Source organism: Ostrinia furnacalis, unplaced genomic scaffold (assembly GCF_004193835.3).
Source record: "Ostrinia furnacalis isolate ACB-3 unplaced genomic scaffold, ASM419383v2 OfSCF5087, whole genome shotgun sequence".
Lineage (NCBI taxonomy): Eukaryota > Metazoa > Arthropoda > Insecta > Lepidoptera > Crambidae > Ostrinia > Ostrinia furnacalis.
The window spans coordinates 23,663-45,921 of record NW_021135326.1 but is presented as its reverse complement, the minus strand read 5'-3'; the positions used below and the strand labels follow the sequence as shown (position 1 = coordinate 45,921).

Sequence of the window (22,259 nt, the reverse complement as noted above, 5' to 3'; positions counted from 1 at the left end):
ACGTGGCAAAATAAGCAGATGACTTTTGGGATGAAATTGTAAGTTAAACAGGGGCATGAACTTGATGGAAATACTATGACAGGCCTTTTGAAAAGCTTTTTCGAATTTCATTTTAGTCCATTTGATATTTTGAGTTATCTTTTAATGCTTACTTCCTAACTTAATAATTGAGTTTGAGCAACCAAATTTTTTTTGATTATATGAATATCTAAGTAAGTGTGCCCTTTCAGCTTATAGTCCCTAAGATCTTTATGAGAAAATTATACGAAAAATTGAGCAGATGCGGTTTTTTTCTGATACCGAAAATGTATGTAAATTGTTTTAGAAAAACTTCAATCGTTTCCTTTTTGATTAAATGACAGGACGTATCTTCATGTATCGTGTGAGTTGTAACATATGGTCACAACACAGCCCTGATATCAGACTTTATGAGACACTATTGGCATCTGATATAGCATAAACTGCCTTAAGAGGTTAATTTAACAACAGCTTGTAATTTCCTAACCAATCATTAAACCACCAATAAACCAATATTTTAAGCTATGTGCGTCCCTATTGGACATCGAATCTAAAATTCAACCTAACTCTAACCATTAGACTACTTAGATGAAGCACCAAACCTATGAAACTTTTGATTTCGAGTGCATTTCAAAGTTGCAATAACCAGAAACGTGCTGATAAATTTAAAATAAATGGTGTTACGAGCTTCATTTATCATTTAAAGGACATCATCCATTTTGGTCCAAAATCAAAAGTGCCGGCCAAAAAATAAAAGTGCTGTATTCTGATCGAATACGTCCGCCTTAGCATTTATTACTATGGCACCAAAGCCGTAGCACCACTGTGCATCGTAGTATTTGAGCTCTAAAAATATACGAAACGACTGACTTTGATCTCAAATACTACGATGCACAGTGGTGCTACAGCTTTGNGAATAAATGAAAGGGAATTATAGTTATCTGTTTGTATCATAAAGAAATAAATTATTTGTGTAAATAAAATACCTATCTGCAATTATCTGAAAGCTAGCACTAAAAACAAATTCGTTAATTTATCCTATGTAGGTATGTATATTAATTATATTTCTTTGAATCCAAGACTCTACATCTATGAGTACGTATCTACTTAATACCACTTGATAACTAACTCTGCCTACCTACTTGAATTTATACGAGTACATATACACTTTCTCATCTCTCCCAACATTTCTGTGTGCTTACCATGAGTTTACGTTAGGTGTGCTCGCTAGCGACTGCGTAAAAAAATGACATTTAAATGTATGACATATTGTGCAGCGCCCCTAGCGGCTACTTTCAAGAAATAAAATCTTCATTCAATTTTTTGACGTATTCGCTAGCGAGCTCACCTAATGTAAACCCATGGTAAGCACACTGTATTCATAACATTTTATTCCGGTCATAGTTGTCATAGTATATAGACCTAGATAACGTAAGTATACAAAGATCATTATTATTTAGATCGCCGCAACCCTCTCCCAGGACAAAATACTTCCTCACAAAGGCCTTTTTATGCAGATATTATAAGGCTTCATATAAATATGAACGCTGAAATAATAACAGTAAAAGCTCGTCCCAAGATTTTGCAAGAAAAGTTCCTAAACACAGTTAAGAGTTTCGCAAAATAGCTACAAAGCTAATTTAAAAATAAGAAGATGAAACGTGGCAAAATAAGCCGATGACTTTTGGGATGAAATTGTAAGTTAAACAGGGGCATGAACTTTATGGAAATACTATGACAGGCCATTGAAAAGCTTTTTCGAATTTCATTTTAGTCCATTTGATATTTCGAGTTATCTTTTTAATGCTTAGTTCCTAACTTAATAATTGAGTTTGAGCGACCAAATTTTTTTGGTTATATGAATATCTAAGTAAGTTGTGCCCTTTCAGCTTATAGCCCCTAAGATCTTTATGAGAAAATTATACGAAATATTGAGCAGATGCGCCTTTTTTCTGATACCGAAAATGTATGTAAATTGATTTTAAAAAAACTTTACTCGCTTCCTTTTTGATTAAATGGCAGGACGTATATTCTTGTATCGTGTGAGTTGTAACAAATGGACAAAATACAGCCCTGATATCAGACTTTATGAGACACTATTGGCATCTGATATAGCATAAACTGGCTTTAGGAAAGCCTCGTAGGCTTTCCTAAACTTAAAATAACATTTACTTTGTTGGTTAATTTAACAACAGCTTGGAATTTCCTAACCAATCATTAAACCAACCAATATTTTAAGCTAAGTGTGTCCCTATTGGACATCGAATCTCAAATTTAGCCTAACTCTAACCACAGATGAAGCACCAGACCTATGAAACTTTTGATTTCGAGTGCATGTCAAAGTTGCAATAACCAGAAACGTGCTGATAAAATTAAAATAAATGGTGTTACGAGCTTCATTTATCATTTAAATTTGATGCTGTAATGAATTGATTGTAGTTAAATCGACGTGTATCACCACTGACATTTATTTTATATTGCAATTGTTAAAACCGAAATATTGCTTTTGTGTTGCTAATACCAATTATGTTATAATTACCTTATGCAATTTTGGCATTAAACTCCAATTTGCCATAAAAACTTGACTTGTAATGAATACTTATCTATAGTATAAATATTAATTGATGCTGAGCGCGACGCTTGAAAACGGCTGGACCGATTTTACAATACGAAAATTGAAAACCTGTTGGTCTGTTAACACAATAGGTATTTCTCCACAAACATAGGTACATATTTCAATATAGATATGTAGTAAACTACTTAACACAGGCAATAAAAGTTCCTGCACAAAATTATTGTATTGTATTAATTGAACCTACGATGATAGTGAAAGGACTGTTTCCACCTGTAAAGTTAAACTGTCATTGGACCCGCAACGAAATTAATCAGAAAAACATAGGAGGAGTTCGAAGTTAAGGTTGGATCTCCCTCCAGTGCAAAACGGATAGTAGTGTGCCTACACATACCAAGAAGAGGCATAGTAAGTATTACCTTTTTACGAAGAAGTATTTAATTGCCGACACTAATCTAACAGCATCAGGCTGTCAACACGAAGTAGTTCGATCACCGGCGAACGTGGTGAACCCACTCTACACGCGTATATTTAACTCAGCTGGAGGGGTTAACCGTTGTTTTTCTTTAATATAATGAAGTTACACTGACCTGGTTGGCATCCTGCTTCTCGCTGCTGTCGGAGACCGAGGAGCTAGGCGGCTTCTTGCAGAACGAGGGGCAGTACCGGCGACATAGGCACCTGGGGGACAAACAATCACTATATTAGATAAAGGTCATTGGTTGGGGAAGACTTGAGATAAAACCTTAAAAGTTCCATCTGTAAAAATCTATTCTACTTTTACTTTTACTCTACTAAACCGATTCGTTCGTTATGCAGACTGCATCTGTTTTCCCGCTCTACATTTTCTAAGCTAAGACTTTAAGTTATTAGGCTTTTCATGAGCAAGCTTTCTTCATATAAAGATCACTATAGTTTAAGATAGATTTAGGTCAATCGCAGAATCCAATTAAAAAAGACTCAAGATTTAGTTTCGCGTCAAAAGATAGCCTATCATTCTCTCCCAGGTCCTATCTCCGAAAACTTTAACTTTAGGCATGAAGGAAATGTTACTTAAGACAACAATAAGATAACAATAATATTTTCTTTTTCAGTAAGTTTCTAACTATGGCATGTACATTGTACAGCTGCAGATGCTTTCTATTCAATAGTTAACCGGTAGATAGAATGGGTCTGAAGATAAATAGTTTCCACAAGTCTTCAGCATCACCTCTAGACCCGCCTACGGAACATGTTGTGAATACCGCGTACCATTAATTATTGTCATCCCTCTCATTTCCATACTGTGTGGAGCATTACAAGTTAAATATTTAAATGCTTGCATAATGTACCGTCAGGTGTCAGCGAGCGCAAGTGGTGTCATTATACGTATTTTAGTTCAGACTTCAATCGAATTTGAATATTTTCAAAACAACATGTGTTCGTATTTTAAGATAAAACCGCACCAAGGTACTTTCTTAAAATCTTTAGACTTCCTAAGATTATTCATGAAGTACTTAACGAGAAATGTCTTTCATAATAGTGACTGTAGAATGTTAGTGGGTATTACAGGTAAGAAAATACCTATTTTGGGTAGCAATAATTCCAAAACAACACTTATTAATAAACACTTCTATGGCTGTGAAATCAAAATTTTCAGAACTTTGAAATAAACAAATTATCTAATAGTCAATCAAGTTCCAGAACTAGTGACGTCATAAAGTCGTGTCTTAACATCACAAAACGTTAATATAAATAGTAAATAGTACTCGTACTAGTAAAATTAGCTTAATTCAAACACCTGCATTTGTATTTGAAATTCAAATCCAGTCGTAATGCAAATTAGACCTAATTTCTAATTAATTAGGGTCAATTATCGGGCTTGTTTCGCAGCAATACAGAGGCGAACTTTAAACTTGAACGAGTGGATTGAATAAAGTCGTTGGCCCCCGGCCAGTTGGCCGGTCCGGCAGACAGGGGCGGACTCAGATTATTGAGACTACAAACGAAATAATGACGTAATTAAACCAATAGTAGTTACAGTCGCTAGCACTACTTCAATAGTGTGATACTATACATAGTTTTATGGGTGTTGGTGTACATTTTGATAAGGTCTAATGGTCTAGTTCATGTAGTCAACTGCAAATCATCATATTTTGCATAGAGTATCAACATATTGGCTGTTACTTTATATTACTTAGGTACAGACGTCAGCACGCAGAATCTCACCTAAGTATTACAACGGCATCAATGTTCAGCTTGATGTGCCATCGTCTGTACATTAAATATTAAGCCTGAACATTATGATATCCCTATGAAATCAGTGTTATCCCTACTAATATTATAAATACGAAAGTACTCTGTCTGTCACGCTTTCACGCCTAAACCACTGAACCGATTTTGATGAAATTTCGTATAGAGATAGTTTGAGGTCCCGAGAAAGGACATTGGATAGTTTTTATCCCTAAATTCACTGTTCTGTGACAGACAAACAGGGGGCTTACTGTGAGACTAGTGTCAAAAAAGTCTATGAAGATTTTAGTTCTTGAAAGTATACGCCAGGGACGCTGTATAATCCGTCATACATTTAATGTCATTTTTTACGCACTGGAAATCGAATAATTTTGATATAAAGTCACACTATAACGCCTGCTTAAGTGAAGCAGCAAATCGAACGCACTGATTGGTTTGTGTATCACCCTGTGCCTCCACGCGCACTGTGAGACCTCATACAAATGTTTGTGGATACGGGCGAAAGCCCCCAGAATCCAACCCTGTTTGGAATAAGTGATTCTATTTCGCGCAACTTTCCGCCGAGTGTATTGTAAACTACTTAAGGCCNAATAAGTGATTCTATTTCGCGCAACTTTCCGCCGAGTGTATTGTAAACTACTTAATTTGCCTTCGCCATTTTTTACTCGGGAAATGGAGTGCATGAAGTTACGAACTCAATTATACAAAGCTTAGCTTAAGCTCTGTAGGTTTCATGAGATTTGAATGGGAGAGAAATGTTCTTTAGTATTCTTGAATTATAAAATGAGATAATCATAATCTTAATATCTTTATTGCTTCATTTAATTTACTTAATGAACAACTAATTAGGTGGTTTATTTAATATACATATTCTCGTATCGTGACAAGATTAAATCTTGAAATTAAGACAGAAATGATAATTAATGCTTTATTTCAGTCACTTTTAAAGATATAAATCAGGGATCTCCAAACTACGGCCCGTGGGCCATATCCGGCCCGGCACTGCCATCAATCTGGCCCGCGACAGCTTAAGACTAAGCCTATGTTTGCATAGGGGGGCAAACAAATTAAAATTGACCCTTGCAACATACCGAAAAAAATATTATGACCCCAAGGATTCAAAGTTTGGAGACCCCTGATCTAAATGATTGAATTCAATAAAAACACTATGCTATGCCTGATAAAGATTGATTTTTTTATTAACACTGAGACCTACCTTGACTAACATAAAACATAGCTTAATTTGCTGTCACAATTCTGTAAAATATCTGGAATTCGAAAGAATCTGTTCAACTGGGCTCTGTGCCATCCCAATCTAGAAAAACAGTAGTTTTAAGTCGTATTGTATTACGTAGTAACTATGCCAACTCGCTCGACCGGGCCTAACGCGAAAATTATAGAGATAACCAGAAGTCTGCTGTAAAATCGACGGCAACTAGCGGAAGAAACTGCCCGTTAAATTCATTAAATCCAGGAGTTCTTACAAAATATCGTCTATAATAAGAAGGTACATCTAGTCAAATATTAACCCCGGTTATTCTGAATCATTTATTATAAATGGTTATTGTGGAAATCATTAGGGGAGGCATGTTCAGCAGTGGACGTCCTATGGCTGAAATGAAGATGATGATGATGATTCTGAATTGAAATATTTGAACGTACTCGTTTTCAACATAAGTCTATTTTAGAGCTTAAAAGTTCATACTTAAGTAGAAGATGAGCACCCTGAGTCCCTGAGCTCAAGAATATCAATTCAAAAACCGGGGGTAAGCATAAATTATGTTGTTGTCATAGGTATTATTGTACTACAAATAGTAACTATAGTCTGATGTCCTAGCGCTTGTACCTAATGGTCTTCAAGAAATTGGGACTTCTTCACCTATTCTCAGGCCAGAGTGAAGTAAACAGCGCTTGAAAGCAAGTGCCAAAATAACCAATCCTAAGCAAATAAAGCTGTGTTGCCAGGTGCTTCGGAACTGCTTGCAAATAAACCTTACATTTTGTTTGGTTACATAGCACATAATGTTGTTTTACAGTGTGGAGTCCTGCATTTTCATTCAACGTTGCAAACAGACAGATAGAACATAATAGAATAAGACTTTATTGAAACAGTAAGCACATTAAACAAAAACAATTTTAAAACAACACAACAAGACTAAAAACCATTACTTAGCCACTGCGCCGAGAGGCTCAGCATTTTTATCTTGACATGCTCGTAAGCACTACTACAATATTAAGATTTTCAGCTATAGTCCATTCACAAAAGATAATCCTTCTTCCCCTCGTGCGTCAGACATTTGAGTGGGTGTTATTCCTTTCAGTTCCAGTTGTTTATACAAACAATGGCACATCAAAACACTGTATTTTTATGTAATTGAAATAGTTTTTTATTTTTCAACAAAAATGTTAGTCTAGTATGAGTATAGTCTAGTATGATAGTGAACTGGAGATGTCCTCTTGCTATTGACCAACGTCTTTCACCCTCTGCACCCCATGATAGGCTAAGTTAAGTTTTCCATTCAGAATCATCTATACTTTTAAAGAAGTCTTAAGGCCCAGAACAGACGGTGAAACGCAACTGCGACGAAACTGCAACTTTCTGATTATTCTGATGAATGAAACTAAAACTGAAAGTTTCAAACTGGTCGCGTCATGTGTGGTCTCTCAACGGACGCTATGGCAGAAACTTAGATGCAACTCAAAAGTAACTAGCAGTTGCAGTTTCGTTGCAGTTGCGTTTCACCGTCTGTTCTGGGCCTTAGGTTTCACTGACTTAAAGAGCGAATAACCAATTATGTCCCCCACTCAGTCCCCTTATTACAAGAAGTCCAACTCTAGTTGAACTCTAGTTTTGACATTTAGTATGGAAATGTCATTTTAAACCAGGGTTTAACTTTTTTGTAATGAGGCCCAATGATTTTACCATTCACCTCCAAGCCATCAACTCATCCCACCATATAAGCTTTTCGCCACGCCATATTATATCGACTCTAGCTACATCAAAAAGTATTTTCAATTAAATATTTCCGTAACTCCTACCAGGAAACCCAAACCGGGTGGCATTGTTATTAGCACATGTTTATAGGCCCCATTGTGCAGAATTATTACGGCGCACCATACGGTGCCTCACATCCGACCTATTCTGACCTATTCCGATACAGTATTATGCTAAAATAGGGCAAGGGTCACCTATTTGTAGTGAGTAAGGCTGCGTTTCCAACAAAGTCAGTAAGGCAATACTAATTTTCTAAATAAGTTGTAATAAAGAACTACTGAAACTTATTAAATAGTTTTAATATAAAAATTGAAAAGTTACTATTCAATTTATAATTAATCAGCGTTAGTGGAAAAATATGAGAGGTTTTTAATTTGGAAACGATACATTAGCTCCACTGTTTTTGAATCGTTCCATCTTTTTACCCGACTACGGCAAAGCAAAAGGAAGGTTATGATTTTGACAGGCTATGTATGTATGTATGTATGTTCATATGTTCCCTCGTAACTTCTAAACTACTTATCAGAATTCGACAAATGACATATCATTAGAAGCGTCTTAATTGTCCGCTGGTTATAGGCTATATGGGGTTTCACAAAATCTAATGTGACGCCCTCTATCGGACAGAACATACAGAGTAAAAAAATAAAGTTAAGATAAATATGCCGTGTTTGGTATCATTTGAAAGCGCTTTACTTGTACATTTTGAATATATATATATATTACTAGCATTTGCTTGTGACTTTACCTGTATTTTACCTTTGGACTGATTGCATATAATTCACATCTTTTCGTTCATAGTTTCTTTACTACTTAGTCAATTTAACTTTTTTTAATATTATGCGCCACAAATACACTTTAACACCAAAATAGTACAAATAATAAAAAGTAAAAAAACTAAATCCCAACTACGACAAAAAACGACGCTGGAAAAGTATAAAACAAGATTTTCAGAATACTGAACTGAACAAAGTTGCTAATGTAGTTGCATAGTAATTTTCATGTTTTATAATGAGTGTTTGTAATTCTTAGTTATATTCTGTGTAGTTACTGTTCTTATATTGAACAATTATCACTACTCAGATCATCATAATTTATTGAAAAATCGTACGACTCTAGCTATCTCAAAACCCCAAAATTCACTCAGCTATAACCACCATACATCCTTATCTTATATCGCACGACACAGTTCTCAAACGCTAACCATACACTAACGGCCGCCCGCCCAAACAGCGCCGCCCAATATCAAACACCGTCAAAGAAGCCGCCGCCGCTAGTAGTTTGCAGTCAAACAAGGTTCGAGCACACTCAGGAATATAGGCACTTGCAGTTTAGAACTAAGACAGCAATTTGGAGCTCTAAGGCCCATGATATAATGCGAAATTAGGAATCTACTAACGTGGTCTAAAATGGAAATTCTTTAAAATACTTTTGCACTCCGCCATTCTTCTTCTTGTTGTATCGACAAAAAACCTACACAGTGTCAGCCCAAACTCTTTCTTTTTCTAACAGGTTTAACGGCTTCAGAGTATCCTTACGGATGAAGACATTTCAACATAGAAGAAGCCCAAAACTCTGCTACAAGAGTGGCGTTGTCAGTAGCATTCATTAAATCTTCCTGCGTGCAGTGGTTTGGGTACACTACATCATGTGCTTCATACACTTGCACTCCAAGTTTGAACCATCTGAGAATCCCCACCATTTAATCTCAAAGTAAGCAAAGCTTGCACTATGGGGGACAAAGTGTAAATATCATATTTAAAGATTCTTCAATAACAGTAATCTATCTATCTATCTATATAAATAAAAATGAATTGATGTTCGTTAGTCTGATTAAAACTCGAGAACGGCTGGGCCGATTGAGCTGATTTTGGTGTTAAAATGTTTTTCGTAGTCCAGGGTAGGTCTAAACGGTGAGCAAATAAGGAAAGATTTGCTTATTTATTGCCTCTAAGGCGGAACAGAGCTCGCCGGGTCAGCTAGTCTACGATAAAAAAAGAATATCGCCAAAAGAAGTTCGTATCCACTTGGATAAATTGTAAGCGATATTAAGTTACCGAAATATCTTTACGTCGTTAGCTAACTACCAAATTACTCGCTCGTTTCGACACCGGTGCTGATGGCAGCCTGTCAACGTCTCCTGACGTCATCTAGCTAACTGATGTAAGAGTAGCCTGAGGGTAAACTTTCGCTACTGCACGATGTTTGTTGAACTTTAGATACAAGTTAAGGTCAGGCTGGCAGAAACTTGATGAATTGAAATTTTAATCTTCTAAATATACATTTATAAAAGGAGAAACTGACTGACTGACTGACATATCAACGCACAGCCTAAACGGCTAAACGTAGGCACTTGAAATTTGGAAGGGACGTAGCTTAGGTACCGTAGAGGTGCACTAAGAAAGGAATTCCCGAAATTCCCACGGGAACGGGAATTAGCGGGAAAATCCTTTTGTATGAAAAATCTAAACCGCTTAAGTTAGACACTTGAAATTTGGCATGCAGTTACCTTAGTAAACTTAAAGCTTAGTTACAACAGGTGTTGCAAATTTCCCACGGGAACGGGAGTTAGCGGGAAAAAACATTTGTATGAAAAAATCTATATACCGCGTAAGAAAGATGAAGGGGTAAAACGGGATCCACGCGTACGAAGTCGCGGGCGGCCGCTAGTCATTAAATAAATTCACTAGCAGTCGCCTGCGACTTGCGCGTCACCTTTTTATCCCCTTAGGGGTTGAATTTTGCAAAATCCCGTCTTAGTGAGCACCTACGTTCCCCCATGCAAAATTTGAGACTCCTAGCACTTGTAGTTTCTGAGATTTCGTGATGAGTGAGTGAGTCAGTGACCTTTCGCTTTTATATACTCTTAGATAGATAGATTTGTTTTTGTTTTCCATAAATACTCGTACAATCGTTAGCGCTAAGCACATGAGTGTCAGTCTGCCTTCGTCTGTTACAACATAATCCCATAAATAATGTATTTTCGTTAAAGGTAATTCTCATTCTCATCCTCATCTTTCATATTCTTAGCATGGTTATGACAACAATTTAATCACTACGTAATTTGTCGGCAGAACACACTTTGAATAAAATTCTGTTCATTGGTATTGGAATTCTGGAATTCAATTCATGGAGCACAAAATGAAGTCGATTTCTTACATAACAAATCCAATATCCGCCAGAGTCACCTCGCTCGTGTGAGAACGTTAAAGAATCTTGGATTAACACCACATCTCACCTCAACACCTTATGAACCCTATATCTATTCAGATAAAGTGAAAATTAGATTGCAGATCCCATAACGCCTTACAGTAAAGTTCGACATATTTCATAGATCCGCGTATTGCTAAAGACATTTTGTGAGGCGCTTTCAAATTGATTCTGTGACAAATCTCAGCGTTTGAATACTGGACGGGTTTTGACAACATTTGTATGAGATCGGACGAAAAATGAAACGGAGCGCTATTTATCTTTGTTATTTCTGTTTAACGAAACACGCGGGTTGGATTATGCGATTTGAAATGGGATTGCGCGACTGTTATTTTATGGAATAAAAATACGAACGGGAAACGGCAGTATTTCCTGGCTATAATAATACTAGTACATTGATTTGAAATCATAGCTGCATTTTCGAACACAAAATTAGTTCTTCCTATGACATTGTTCATTGTTTTTTCTCTCGCTCTCATCAAATCATTTCAGTTCGCCTAGTATCAAGACCGTTTGAGGTTATTATATCATGTGAACTGACCTTATGAGAAGCGTGGCGAAGAGCACGGCCAGCAGCGGCAGCAGCGTCCCGAAGCAGGCCAGGAACAGAGTCTGCACGTCCGTGAACCCTGAGAACACAGACAAGACTGCGCCAGGTTACATGCCAACACACACCAGCATATGACGCCTTGGAATGAATATACATCAAGTATCAAACTAAATAAATTAATACATAAAGTCATCAAAAGAACCATCCCGGATTCTAACCCCGCCGCCGCTCGACTATTGTGGTGAGCCCACTCGTGACACAAGCATAATTATTTAGCTTAGTACGAGGGGCTAACAGGAATCTTTAAAAAAAACCCCATCTGGCCAATATAAAACAAATAAAATACTCCATTTGTCTCTAGTAGGTCATTAGAAAGAGTCGTGCTCCTGCATCTGAACATTGTAATAATAATGTAGTTGTGATTGATGCTATTTTGCAAAATTGTCCACTTTACAAGGAAAATTGGAACTAAACTTATACGTGTATAAGTATTTGTCCCAAAACTGCACCTGTTATAGTTGTTGCAATTCACGAAGGCGAGTGAGCTTAGCCTTCGTGAGTTGCAAGAACTATACAACTAAATAAGGTAGGTACTGAAGTGCTTGAGTAAGTAGTGTGCCGCCATCTACATATAAATGCTTTACCGATTATTCAAAAGATCGTGAACAAAAACAATTATCTACTTAGTTAATTATTGTATCCTCAACTTATACGGTCTCAAGGTCTTTCGAGCGTTCATAAACTTAATCAATTTCCATAACAGATACCCTCAATCAACGGAGGAAGAAAGCCCTTGTAGTGGGGCGTTCGAGCGGACTTAATCGGGTGATGGGACCCTAACATAATATCCAGTATCTAAACAATAGCTTTGCCAAGTATTCGTATATATTTAACAGCCTGAAACAACCATTTTTGACGAATGAATTATTTGAATAGGCTGTCCTAATCCCACACAATTCGCACCATGTTGGGCGCCAATTTTGAAATTTTCTATTATCCATGCATATTGTGTGAATACACAATTTTGGTTGGAGATTCTAAACACGTGTTTGATACTTTCAATTCACATGCTGTTAGAAATTTTTTAACTTGCACCACGTTGGGCGCCACGTTATTGAATTCTATTGACGTTATCACACCTTAAAAAGCAAAGCTGCTTTATTTCAATGCATTTTGAATAAAAAAAAAGCTTAAGGCTATTTTATTACAATATTATTCAAAAACTACTATCGGCCTGCGTGCGCGATGGCGATGGCGATCAATGCATTTAAAGCTGATTGCTATAGCCATCGTGCTCGCCGGCTGCACGCGTTAGTTTGGCCGAACCTTAAGCGTTAGATAACGGGTTTGAAGTAATAAATAGGTTTAACCCTTATAACTCAAAGGTTGTAACCTAATTTACCCTCTTTGTAGGCGAGACGGCAGCTCACTTACGATTGCTAAGTTGGTAAACTTTGACATTTCGAATTTACTAAAACTAGCAGCTTGACTTATTGTATTAGTTTAATGTTTTTAAAGCTGTAAAATATACCTCTTTTGTAGCGGTTGATGAAATGGAACCCATACAATCTCAAATACAAGAATATTTTTTTGTTTAAAAAAATATCACATTATGAAATTTTGTTTCAGATATTATCCGGTACCGGCTAGTGGTAAGTTACTATCTTATATTTTTGTTTAGTATAATATAACTAAGAAATACAATAGAAGTAGGTATTGTGTGGTGTTTTAGCTTAGGTATTGTAATTTATTTGCCATAATCTTCTAGTGCTGTTTTGTATTTTACTTTATTCTAAACTCGCTTCTTGTATAACTTTCAAAAACAAGCTCCATACTCCTATTTCACTTGTTTAAAAATGCGAGCTGGAATTTATAAGATATTTTCAAAACAATATTCGCTAGAAGATACTGAATTTTAAGACGAACAGACGGCTGCATGAGACTCGCTTACTATAAAATTCCTTTTGCAGAAACCGATCTTTTTATTCTAGAAAAACCCCGAGGGTAGTTGTAGGGTTGCCACAACTAGCATTAATAAAACAACTCGAAAATATAAAGAGATACGTGTAAGTTTCTCTCTGGAAGAATAAATTGTATTTCTTTGGACAAAGGCAAAGTCACTTTAATTAAATATTACCACTTATCATAGAGACATTTTTAAAATATCGCTGGCTGACACTACAAAAAGAAAATATCCAACACAGCAGACATAAATTGTTTTAAAAATCGTTCAAAAACACTTACTTTAAATAGACTAAACTAACGAAATTCTACAAAATCACTAGATATCACTTGATATTACATTTCTGTCGGTGGCTTTGTGGTATTATAAAATATTCATCTCAAATGGCGTTCTTTTTAAAAAGTGAAAAATTTTTCAAAGAGGTGAAACAGTGCCACAGATTAACCTCCACATAAACACACTTAATAAAATCCTGTCTCTCTATTTCTCTTTCTATTAGTATTAACAAGTATGGCCATCCCTGGGCATCTTGTGAGTAGACCAGTCGTAATCGCGGGGCCCCGCAGTGCCCTAGGTCCGGTACTACATCCAAGTGCAAGACTCTATGATAACTCGAAAAACTCTTGTCTATGGTCAACGTTTGTATTCCTATAAATACCTCAATATAATCTATCTACAGGGTGTTAGGTAAATGGGTATATGAGCCGACACTAGCCCATGTTAACATGGTCATATAAATGGTATGGTGAAGTCAGAAATTTGATATCATCATTTTAATTTTTTTAATTTTCATACAAAATTAATTTTATAAAATCCGATTTGTATGAAAATTAAAATAATTAAAATGCAGATATCAATTTTCTGNACTACACTATACTAGGAGTAGCCTGAGGTACTTTTGCTACTGCACGATATTTGTTGGACTTTAGATACAAGTTAAGGTCACGCTGGCAGAAACTTGATGAATTCAAATTATAATCATTAAATAAATTCACTAGCGGTCGCCCGCGACTTGCGCATCACCTTTTTATCCCCTTATGGGTTGAATTTTGCAAAATCCTGTCTTAGTGAGCACCTACGTTCTAAAAGGAACCACCATGCAAAATTTGAGACTTCTAGCACTTGTAGTTTCTGAGATTTCGTGATGAGTGAGTGAGTCAGTGACCTTTCGCTTTTATACACTCGTAGATAGATAGATTTGTTTTTGTATTCCATAAATACTCGTACAATCGTTAGCGCTAAGCACACGAGTGTTATGAGTGTCAGTCTGCCTTCGCCTGTTTCAACATAATCCCATAAATAATGTATTTTCGTTAAAGGAATTATCCTCATCTTTCATATTCTAAGCATGGTTATGACAACAATTTAATCACTACATAATTTATCGGCAGAACACACTTTGAATAAAATGCTGTTCATTGGTATTGGAATTCTGGAATTCAATTCATGGAGCACAAAATGAAGTCGATTTCTTACATAACAAATCCAATATCCGCCAGAGTCACCTCGCTCGTGTGAGAACGTTAAAGAATCTTGGATTAACACCACATCTCACCTCAACACCTTATGAACCCTATATCTATTCAGATAAAGTGAAAATTAGATCGCAGATCCCATAATGCCTTACAGTAAAGTTCGACTTATTTCACAGATCCGCGTATTGCTAAAGACATTTTGTAAGGCGCTTTCAAATTGATTCTGTGACAAATCTCAGGACGTTTGAATACTGGACGGGTTTTGACAACATTTGTATGAGATTGGACGAAAAATGAAACGGAGCGCTATTTATCTTTGTTATTTCTGTTTAACGAAACACGCGGGTTAGATTATGCGATTTGAAATGGGATTGCGCGACTGTTATTTTATGGAATAAAAATACGAACGGGAAACGGCAGTATTTCCTAGCTTTAAACCAGTACATTGATTTTAAATCATAGCTGCATTTTCGAACACAAAATTAGTTCTTCCTATGACATTGTACATTGTTTTTTTCTCGCTCTCATCAAATGGTTATTCTTTGTGATAAAACGAGACAACATGATCGGAAATGGGTAGCTGGAACTGTGGCCGATAATACGTACAGAATTACTATTATTATCTTGTAAGTTTTTATATCCCCCAGGAATGTATAAAAAATAATTTTAGTTCGCCTAGTATCAAGACCGTTTGAGGTTATTATATCATGTGAACTGACCTGATGAGAAGCGTGGCGAAGAGCACGGCCAGCAGCGGCAGCAGCGTCCCGAAGCAGGCCAGGAACAGAGTCTGCACGTCCGTGAACCCTGAGAACACGGACAAGACTGCGCCAGGTTACATGCCAACACACACCAGCATATGACGCCTTACAATGTACAATAAATAGGACCTGTAGTAATTAATACATAATCATGGACATCATAAGGAAACCAGCACCCATAATCTAAAGCAGGGGTCTCCAAACTACGGCCTGCGGGCCATATCCAGCCCGCCACTACCATCGATCCGGCCTGCTACAGCTTAAGACGAAGCCTATGTTTGCATAGGTGGACAGAAAAATTAAAATTGTTATGGCCCTTGCAACGTACCGAAAAAAATATTATGGCCCTAAGGCTTCAAAGTTTGCAGACCCCTGATCTAGAGAATATCCAACCCCAATTCCAACTCATCTGGCCAGCGCATGGGAATTTGGTCTACCAAATTCTCTATTGGCTGGTACTAATCATCTATGGTATAGTCTGGTAATAAAAAGGGTTGAACTTCTGTAGTCGACACTAAATGAGCTGATGATGATGATGTTATATCAAGCTAAACACTGTGGCATTGTATCTAGCTAAGATATTTAATAGTTATACATGTATCTAGGTAGTCTTGTACTGTCCAATGTACAAACTTTATGCACTTTTGTTACCAATCGCACATGGTTTGGCAAATATGGTTATGACTTGTTGTTACACTATCTATACATAATTTACTGATCATTCAAAAGATCGTGAACAAAAACAATTATCTACTTAGTAATTATTGTATCCTAAACTTATATTATACGGTCTCAAGGTCCTTCGAGCGTTCATAAACTTAATCAATTTCCATAACAGATACCCTCAATCAACGGAGGAAGAAAGCCCTTGTAGTGGGGCGTTCAAGCGGACTTAATCGGGTGATGGGACCCTAACATAATATCCAGTATCTAAACAATAGCTTTGCCAAGTATTCGTATATATTTAACAGCCTGAAACAACCATTTTTGACGAATGAATAATTTGAATAGGCTGTCCTAATCCCCCACAATTTGCACCATGTTGGGCGCCAATTATGAAATTTTCTAATATTATCTATGCATATTGTGTGAATACACATTTTTGGCTGGAGATTCTAAACACGTGTTTAATACTTTCTATTCACATTGCTATTAGAATTTTTTTATCTTGCACCACGTTGGGCGCCACATTATTGATGTCTATTGACATCATCAAACCTTAAAAGCAAAGTTGCTTTATTTCAATGTAATTTGACAAAAAAAAGGTTTAAGGCTATTTTATTACAATATTATTCAAAAACTACTATCAGCCTGCGTGCGCGATGGCGATGGCGATCAATGCATTTAAAGCTGATTGCTATAGCCATCGTGCTCGCCGGCTGCACGCGTGGTTTGGTTGAACCTTAAGCGTTAGATAACGGGTTTGAAGTAATAAATAGGTTTAACCCTTATAACTCAAAGGTTGTTACCTAATTTACCCTCTTTGTAGGCGAGACGGCAGCTCACTTACGATTGCTAAGTTGGTAAACTTTGACATTTCGAGTTTACTAAAACTAGCAGCTTGACTTATTGTATTAATTAATGTTTTTTAAAGCTGTAAAAATATACCTCTTTTGTAGCGGTTTATGAAATGGAACCCATACAATCTCAAATACAAGAATATTGTTTGTTTAAAAAAATATCACATTATGAAATTTTGTTTCAGATATCATCCGGTACCGGCTAGTGGTAAGTTACTATCTAAAAAAATATTTTTGTTTAGTATAATATATTAACAAGAAATACAATAGAAGTAGGTATTGTCTGGTGTCTTAGCTTAGATATTGTAATTAATTTGCCATAATCTTCTAGTGCTGTTTTGTATTTTACTTTATTCTTAACTCGCTTCTTGTATAACTTTCAAAAACAAGCTCTATACTCCTATTTCATTTGTTTAAAAATGTGAGCTGGAATTTATAACATATTTTCAAAACAATATTCTCTAGAAGATACTGAATTTTAAGACGAACAGACGGCTGCATGAGACTCGCTTACTATAAAATTCCTTTCGCAGAAACCGATCTTTTTATTCTAGAAAAGCCCCGAGGGTAGTTGTAGGGTTGCCACAACTAGCATTGATAAAACAACCCGAAAATATTCACCATCAGAATCCTACGTTATTTTTGATGAACATAGCGGTACGAAACCCGCCGGGTTAGTTAGTAAATCTTCTATATATATAAAAGAAAGTCGTGTTAGTTACTTCGCTTATAACTCAAGAACGGCTGAACCGATTTAGCTGAAAATTGTCCGGGAGGTAGTTTAGAGCCAGGAGAAGGACATAGGATACTTTTTATCCCGTTCTAAATTTAAAAAAAGTCTGCTTATTTATTGCCATTAAGGCGGAACAAAGTTCGCCGGGTCAGCTAGTATGTAATACAAGTGGTGTTACACTAATTGCGTCCTTTGAGACTCGAATTTAGAACTCTATGGCTGAGTTGCACCACCTAACTTTGACTGTAAATTTAACGATAACCGGTGTTTTTGTATGGATTTTGACAGATTTTTGACGTTTGTCAAAGTTAAAGTAAGATGGTGCATCCCAGCCTATGACTACAGACTCTCAGACAGACCTATTTTATTCACTTTATCTCGTTTACAGTTTAAATTGGATATGGCCCTCCCAAATGAAATTCAATATGAATGAAAGGAAAGGCTCTCCTGATTAACGTATGCGAGGTCAAAATAAATTCCTTTATCAGCCAAAATTATAATTCTCAGTAGGAGTGAGGCGCGGGCAAAGCAAACATAATTATCCTGAATGAGTTAGGCCAACAAACAGCGTTTGATAAATATTTAATGGCGATGTTGATCACATAAGCCGGCCAATTAGAACAATTGGTTTGGCGCATTTTATGAACGAAAGGTTATAAAATATCGATGTTCTAGTAAACAAAATAATTGATTGACAAAAAGTATTTTTAAAAGATATGTAACACCCAACTGGGATAGTGAACCGCCTCAGTGAATTCAACCTTAATTAACTTGAAATAAAATAGTTACAGTAATCTCTAGGACCATAGAAAAAGTTGTAATTATTGTTAGTGTAACAGCCTGCCTCTAGGCCGTACCATGTAGGCAGTGTTCACATAATGTTCTTCAATATACGTATAGTTATACTTATACTAATATTAAAAATGCGAAAGTAACTCTGTCTGTCTGTCTGTCTTGCTTTCACGCCTAGACCAATGAACCGATTTTGATTAAATTTGGCATAGAGATAGTTTGAGTCCCGGGAAAGGATAGTTTTTATCCCGGTATTTGAAACAAGGACGTGCGCGAGAAAGTTTTTCTGTGACAGACAAAATTCCACGCGGGCTAAGCCGCAGCCGGAAAGCTAGTAATAAATAAGAAATCATACCTTTTAAGAAATACAAAATCTTAAGTACTACCTCCTTGTTCCATAAGGAAATTACTATTTAGCATAAAAAAATTATTATTGACCTAAGATTATTTTGTAAGTGTAAATATTACCTGAGTATATCATACTCGTATGTATTGAAAATGAAGAAAACAAGTTTTCATTTCCAAGCAGCATTTTGCCTAGTTTACAATAAAGTTTCTCCAAATAAATTGAACCCTAAAAAGGCGTCACCGACAACTCAAGTCCCGGCACGAATGTCCCGTCTCTCAGAAAGGTAATCTCAAACCACCTTACTAAGCAGTGTGCTTACCATGAGTTTACGTTCGGTGTGCTCGCTAGCGAATGTATCAAAGAAATGTATGAAGATTTTAGTTCTTGAGAGTAGCCGCTAGAGGCGCTGTACAATCTGTTGGACATTTACGCGTGATTTTCGCGCAGACGAAATCCGCCGAGCGGGACCTAATTAAAACCACGCCCGCTGCGGGCGAAAACCGCTTCGTGAGTTGTGCATTAGTTTTTACATTAGTATCTGCATTCTACAGAAGCTGTGGGCCCGCAACCGCCGCCGGCGCGGGTGAAAATCGCGCCATGAGTTCTTAGCCTTAGGCTGAGTTACACCATTATACTTTAATCATAACTATAACAATAACCGATGTTTTTGTATGCAGTTTGACAGATTTCTGTCGTTTGTTAACATTAAAGTAAGATACATGGTAAGCACACTGATCCGGCCAAGCCGCTATCTTCTTTTGATTTGGACCCCTACCATGGAACTCGTGGAGGTTGAATACGAATGGCGACCCTAGCGCATAAATTCCAGAGTAGGACCCGCTAATTTGTCAAAAAAAGCCTTTTTGAGAACAAAGTATGACGTGTTAAGGAGGGCTTATATAGGGATGTAATATTTTTAAATTGATATTTTAGTAAAATATCGAAAAAATAACGGAATCAAGTCAAGTAAGCATCTTTTTACCCGACTGCGCCAGAGGAGGGATATTTATGTTTTATTCACATATGTATTTCAGGTCGAAAAAGAATCAAAGATCACATGTTAGAATTTTCTGTGTCAAAAACTTGATTATGATGGTTTTTTAACGAATACACTAAGCATATGAACTACGACTAAGAACTAAATAAAACACACCAGTAATCCTATACAGTCTGATTAACGTATTATTTTTATAGGATTTTGTGTATAAATGTGTATAAATATGTAGTAAAGAGTGTTAACTACGTGGTTATGTTTACCCTATTACTACTATATACGTGTCATGCGGGATTTCTTCAATATCGACATTATAGATTCCCCGATACATCGCACATCCCTAGTCGTGTCGTTGTGATTTGGGTACAGACCCACGACATATAGCGGGTATTGCGGAATTAATCGAGTTTGTCGCAAATGTTTGCGGTGGGCATTGGAGACAATCCGTGTTGGGGAAGGATGTTTTGTTTGATGTATAAGAAGATACGACGACCACCTTAATCAATTGATAGCTTAGAAAGGTAAGCCACATAATTATATGCTTTATTCTAAGTATCTTAGACTGAACAGAGCGGCGCTTCTCATTTTTCCAAGCAAGTTATTCGTACAGTTTTGACTAGTTCACTTCGCGCATACCGGTTGTGACAGTCCTGTAGTTCAATCCTAGAATGTGACATTTGGTGGACTACATAATAGCTCACAAGGACCTTGACACCATATTTGATATGCCTAATAATCGAGCTCTGAGAAACAATTAATATGTAAAATTTCTACCTATTATTTTGCAAAACTATCTGTCCAACGTAACCTTTAGCACCGTCAGTCTGCCAAAGCCACGATGACCCAAACTTCATGTTTATCCATGGTTCTTAGCTATGTTGGGAGCATGCGCTGACAAACGTTCAGCCTTTATAAAATAACGTAGGTCTGGCGTTCACTAGCTCTTAGTCTATAACTAAAAATATTTATTATATCACCTATGACACATGTACTCAAAATAAGCTAAGGTTGATTAGTACCATGTTCATACTCACTTGTATCAGGGGCGAGGTCGTTGTCCACCTCGTGTCCCGTAATGTTGGCTAAATACGAGCTCTTGTTCTCCCCTCCCATCGGCCTGCCCACCTCCACCAGCTCGACATAGTCCACCTTCCTCAACACATCACTGCTGTTCCTTTCATCCTTCACATGAGCAGTCCGATTCACGTCACTCTCGTTAATCTTCGCAGCGATTAGGAACTCGAAACGAGGCAGATCCTCAACAAACTCCGACTCCGGCCTGAACATCAGATCGGTAATTGAATCTTCGCGATTAGTCTCGGAATTTATCATCTCGTGCAGACTCGGGTTTGATATGTTTCGACGCTTCTCTACTGCTGCGGAATCTTTTTCTACGGCTGCTTTGTATTTCATTTCTGACATGGTTTCATCTCTATCTTGCTCCCCGTTGACAAGGGTTTCCATGTTATCAGCTGCTTCCTTATTAGCTGCGTGCTCAGCTTCTGCGTTCTCATCATCTGTTGCTACTACTAACGTATCTGAATCTGGATCAACGGGGATGTTAAAGGTGTTATTATTGTTGGAGAATTTTATGATGATGTCTGTGTTGTTTCCATCAGGGTAGGGCCGCGCCTGCACTATGTCTGCGGCCAGGAGTGAGTTCAGTAGGAAGAACATCAGCTTCAACTTCACGTTAGTCATTGTTCCTTTGTCTAAGCCTTCATGTTAGGTTCAGTTCATTGTGAGTGGGTCGCGACATTCCATTGAGCTCCGCCGCCCGCCCTGAGAACAAAGGTAGCTTTTAATTAATCAAGTTTTAATCGCGCTTTTGAAATAAAGTCAAGATACTCAACAATAGAGATGATAGCACCAGTTACAATTAAATTGAAAAGTTAGATTGGAAGAAAACATTTAATTTCACTCGTATGTNTTATATTAACTATCTGTGGTTTAAGTAAGTAAGTAATTTAAATTAATTACATTTTAAGTTAATTAACTTTAATTAGTCGTCAAATGTGGCTCAACTTTATAGGGTGTCAAAATGTATTCTCATAATAATATTATGTAAGTAAGTTATTTGTAATGTTCTAGTTTT

General features: G+C 36.8%; 2 protein-coding genes across 2 annotated transcripts in view; both read right to left on the bottom strand.

Annotated features, from left to right (window-relative positions):
• Window positions 1-3,267, bottom strand: part of LOC114360580 (uncharacterized) — a 58,370-nt gene extending 55,103 nt beyond the window's left edge. Inside the window, exon 1 of the mRNA XM_028315317.1 lies at window positions 3,181-3,267. The gene's annotated coding sequence lies outside the window, so the exon portion shown is untranslated. The remainder of the gene's footprint in view (window positions 1-3,180) is intronic.
• Window positions 1-22,259, bottom strand: part of LOC114360581 (uncharacterized) — a 29,185-nt gene that overhangs the window by 1,831 nt on the left and 5,095 nt on the right. The window contains exons 2-5 of the mRNA XM_028315319.1: window positions 15,735-15,840; window positions 12,419-12,474; window positions 11,569-11,674; window positions 3,181-3,271 (exon numbers count right to left, since the gene is read on the bottom strand). Of these exons, the coding sequence (XP_028171120.1) occupies window positions 3,181-3,271; window positions 11,569-11,674; window positions 12,419-12,474; window positions 15,735-15,840 (359 nt within the window). The remainder of the gene's footprint in view (window positions 1-3,180; window positions 3,272-11,568; window positions 11,675-12,418; window positions 12,475-15,734; window positions 15,841-22,259) is intronic.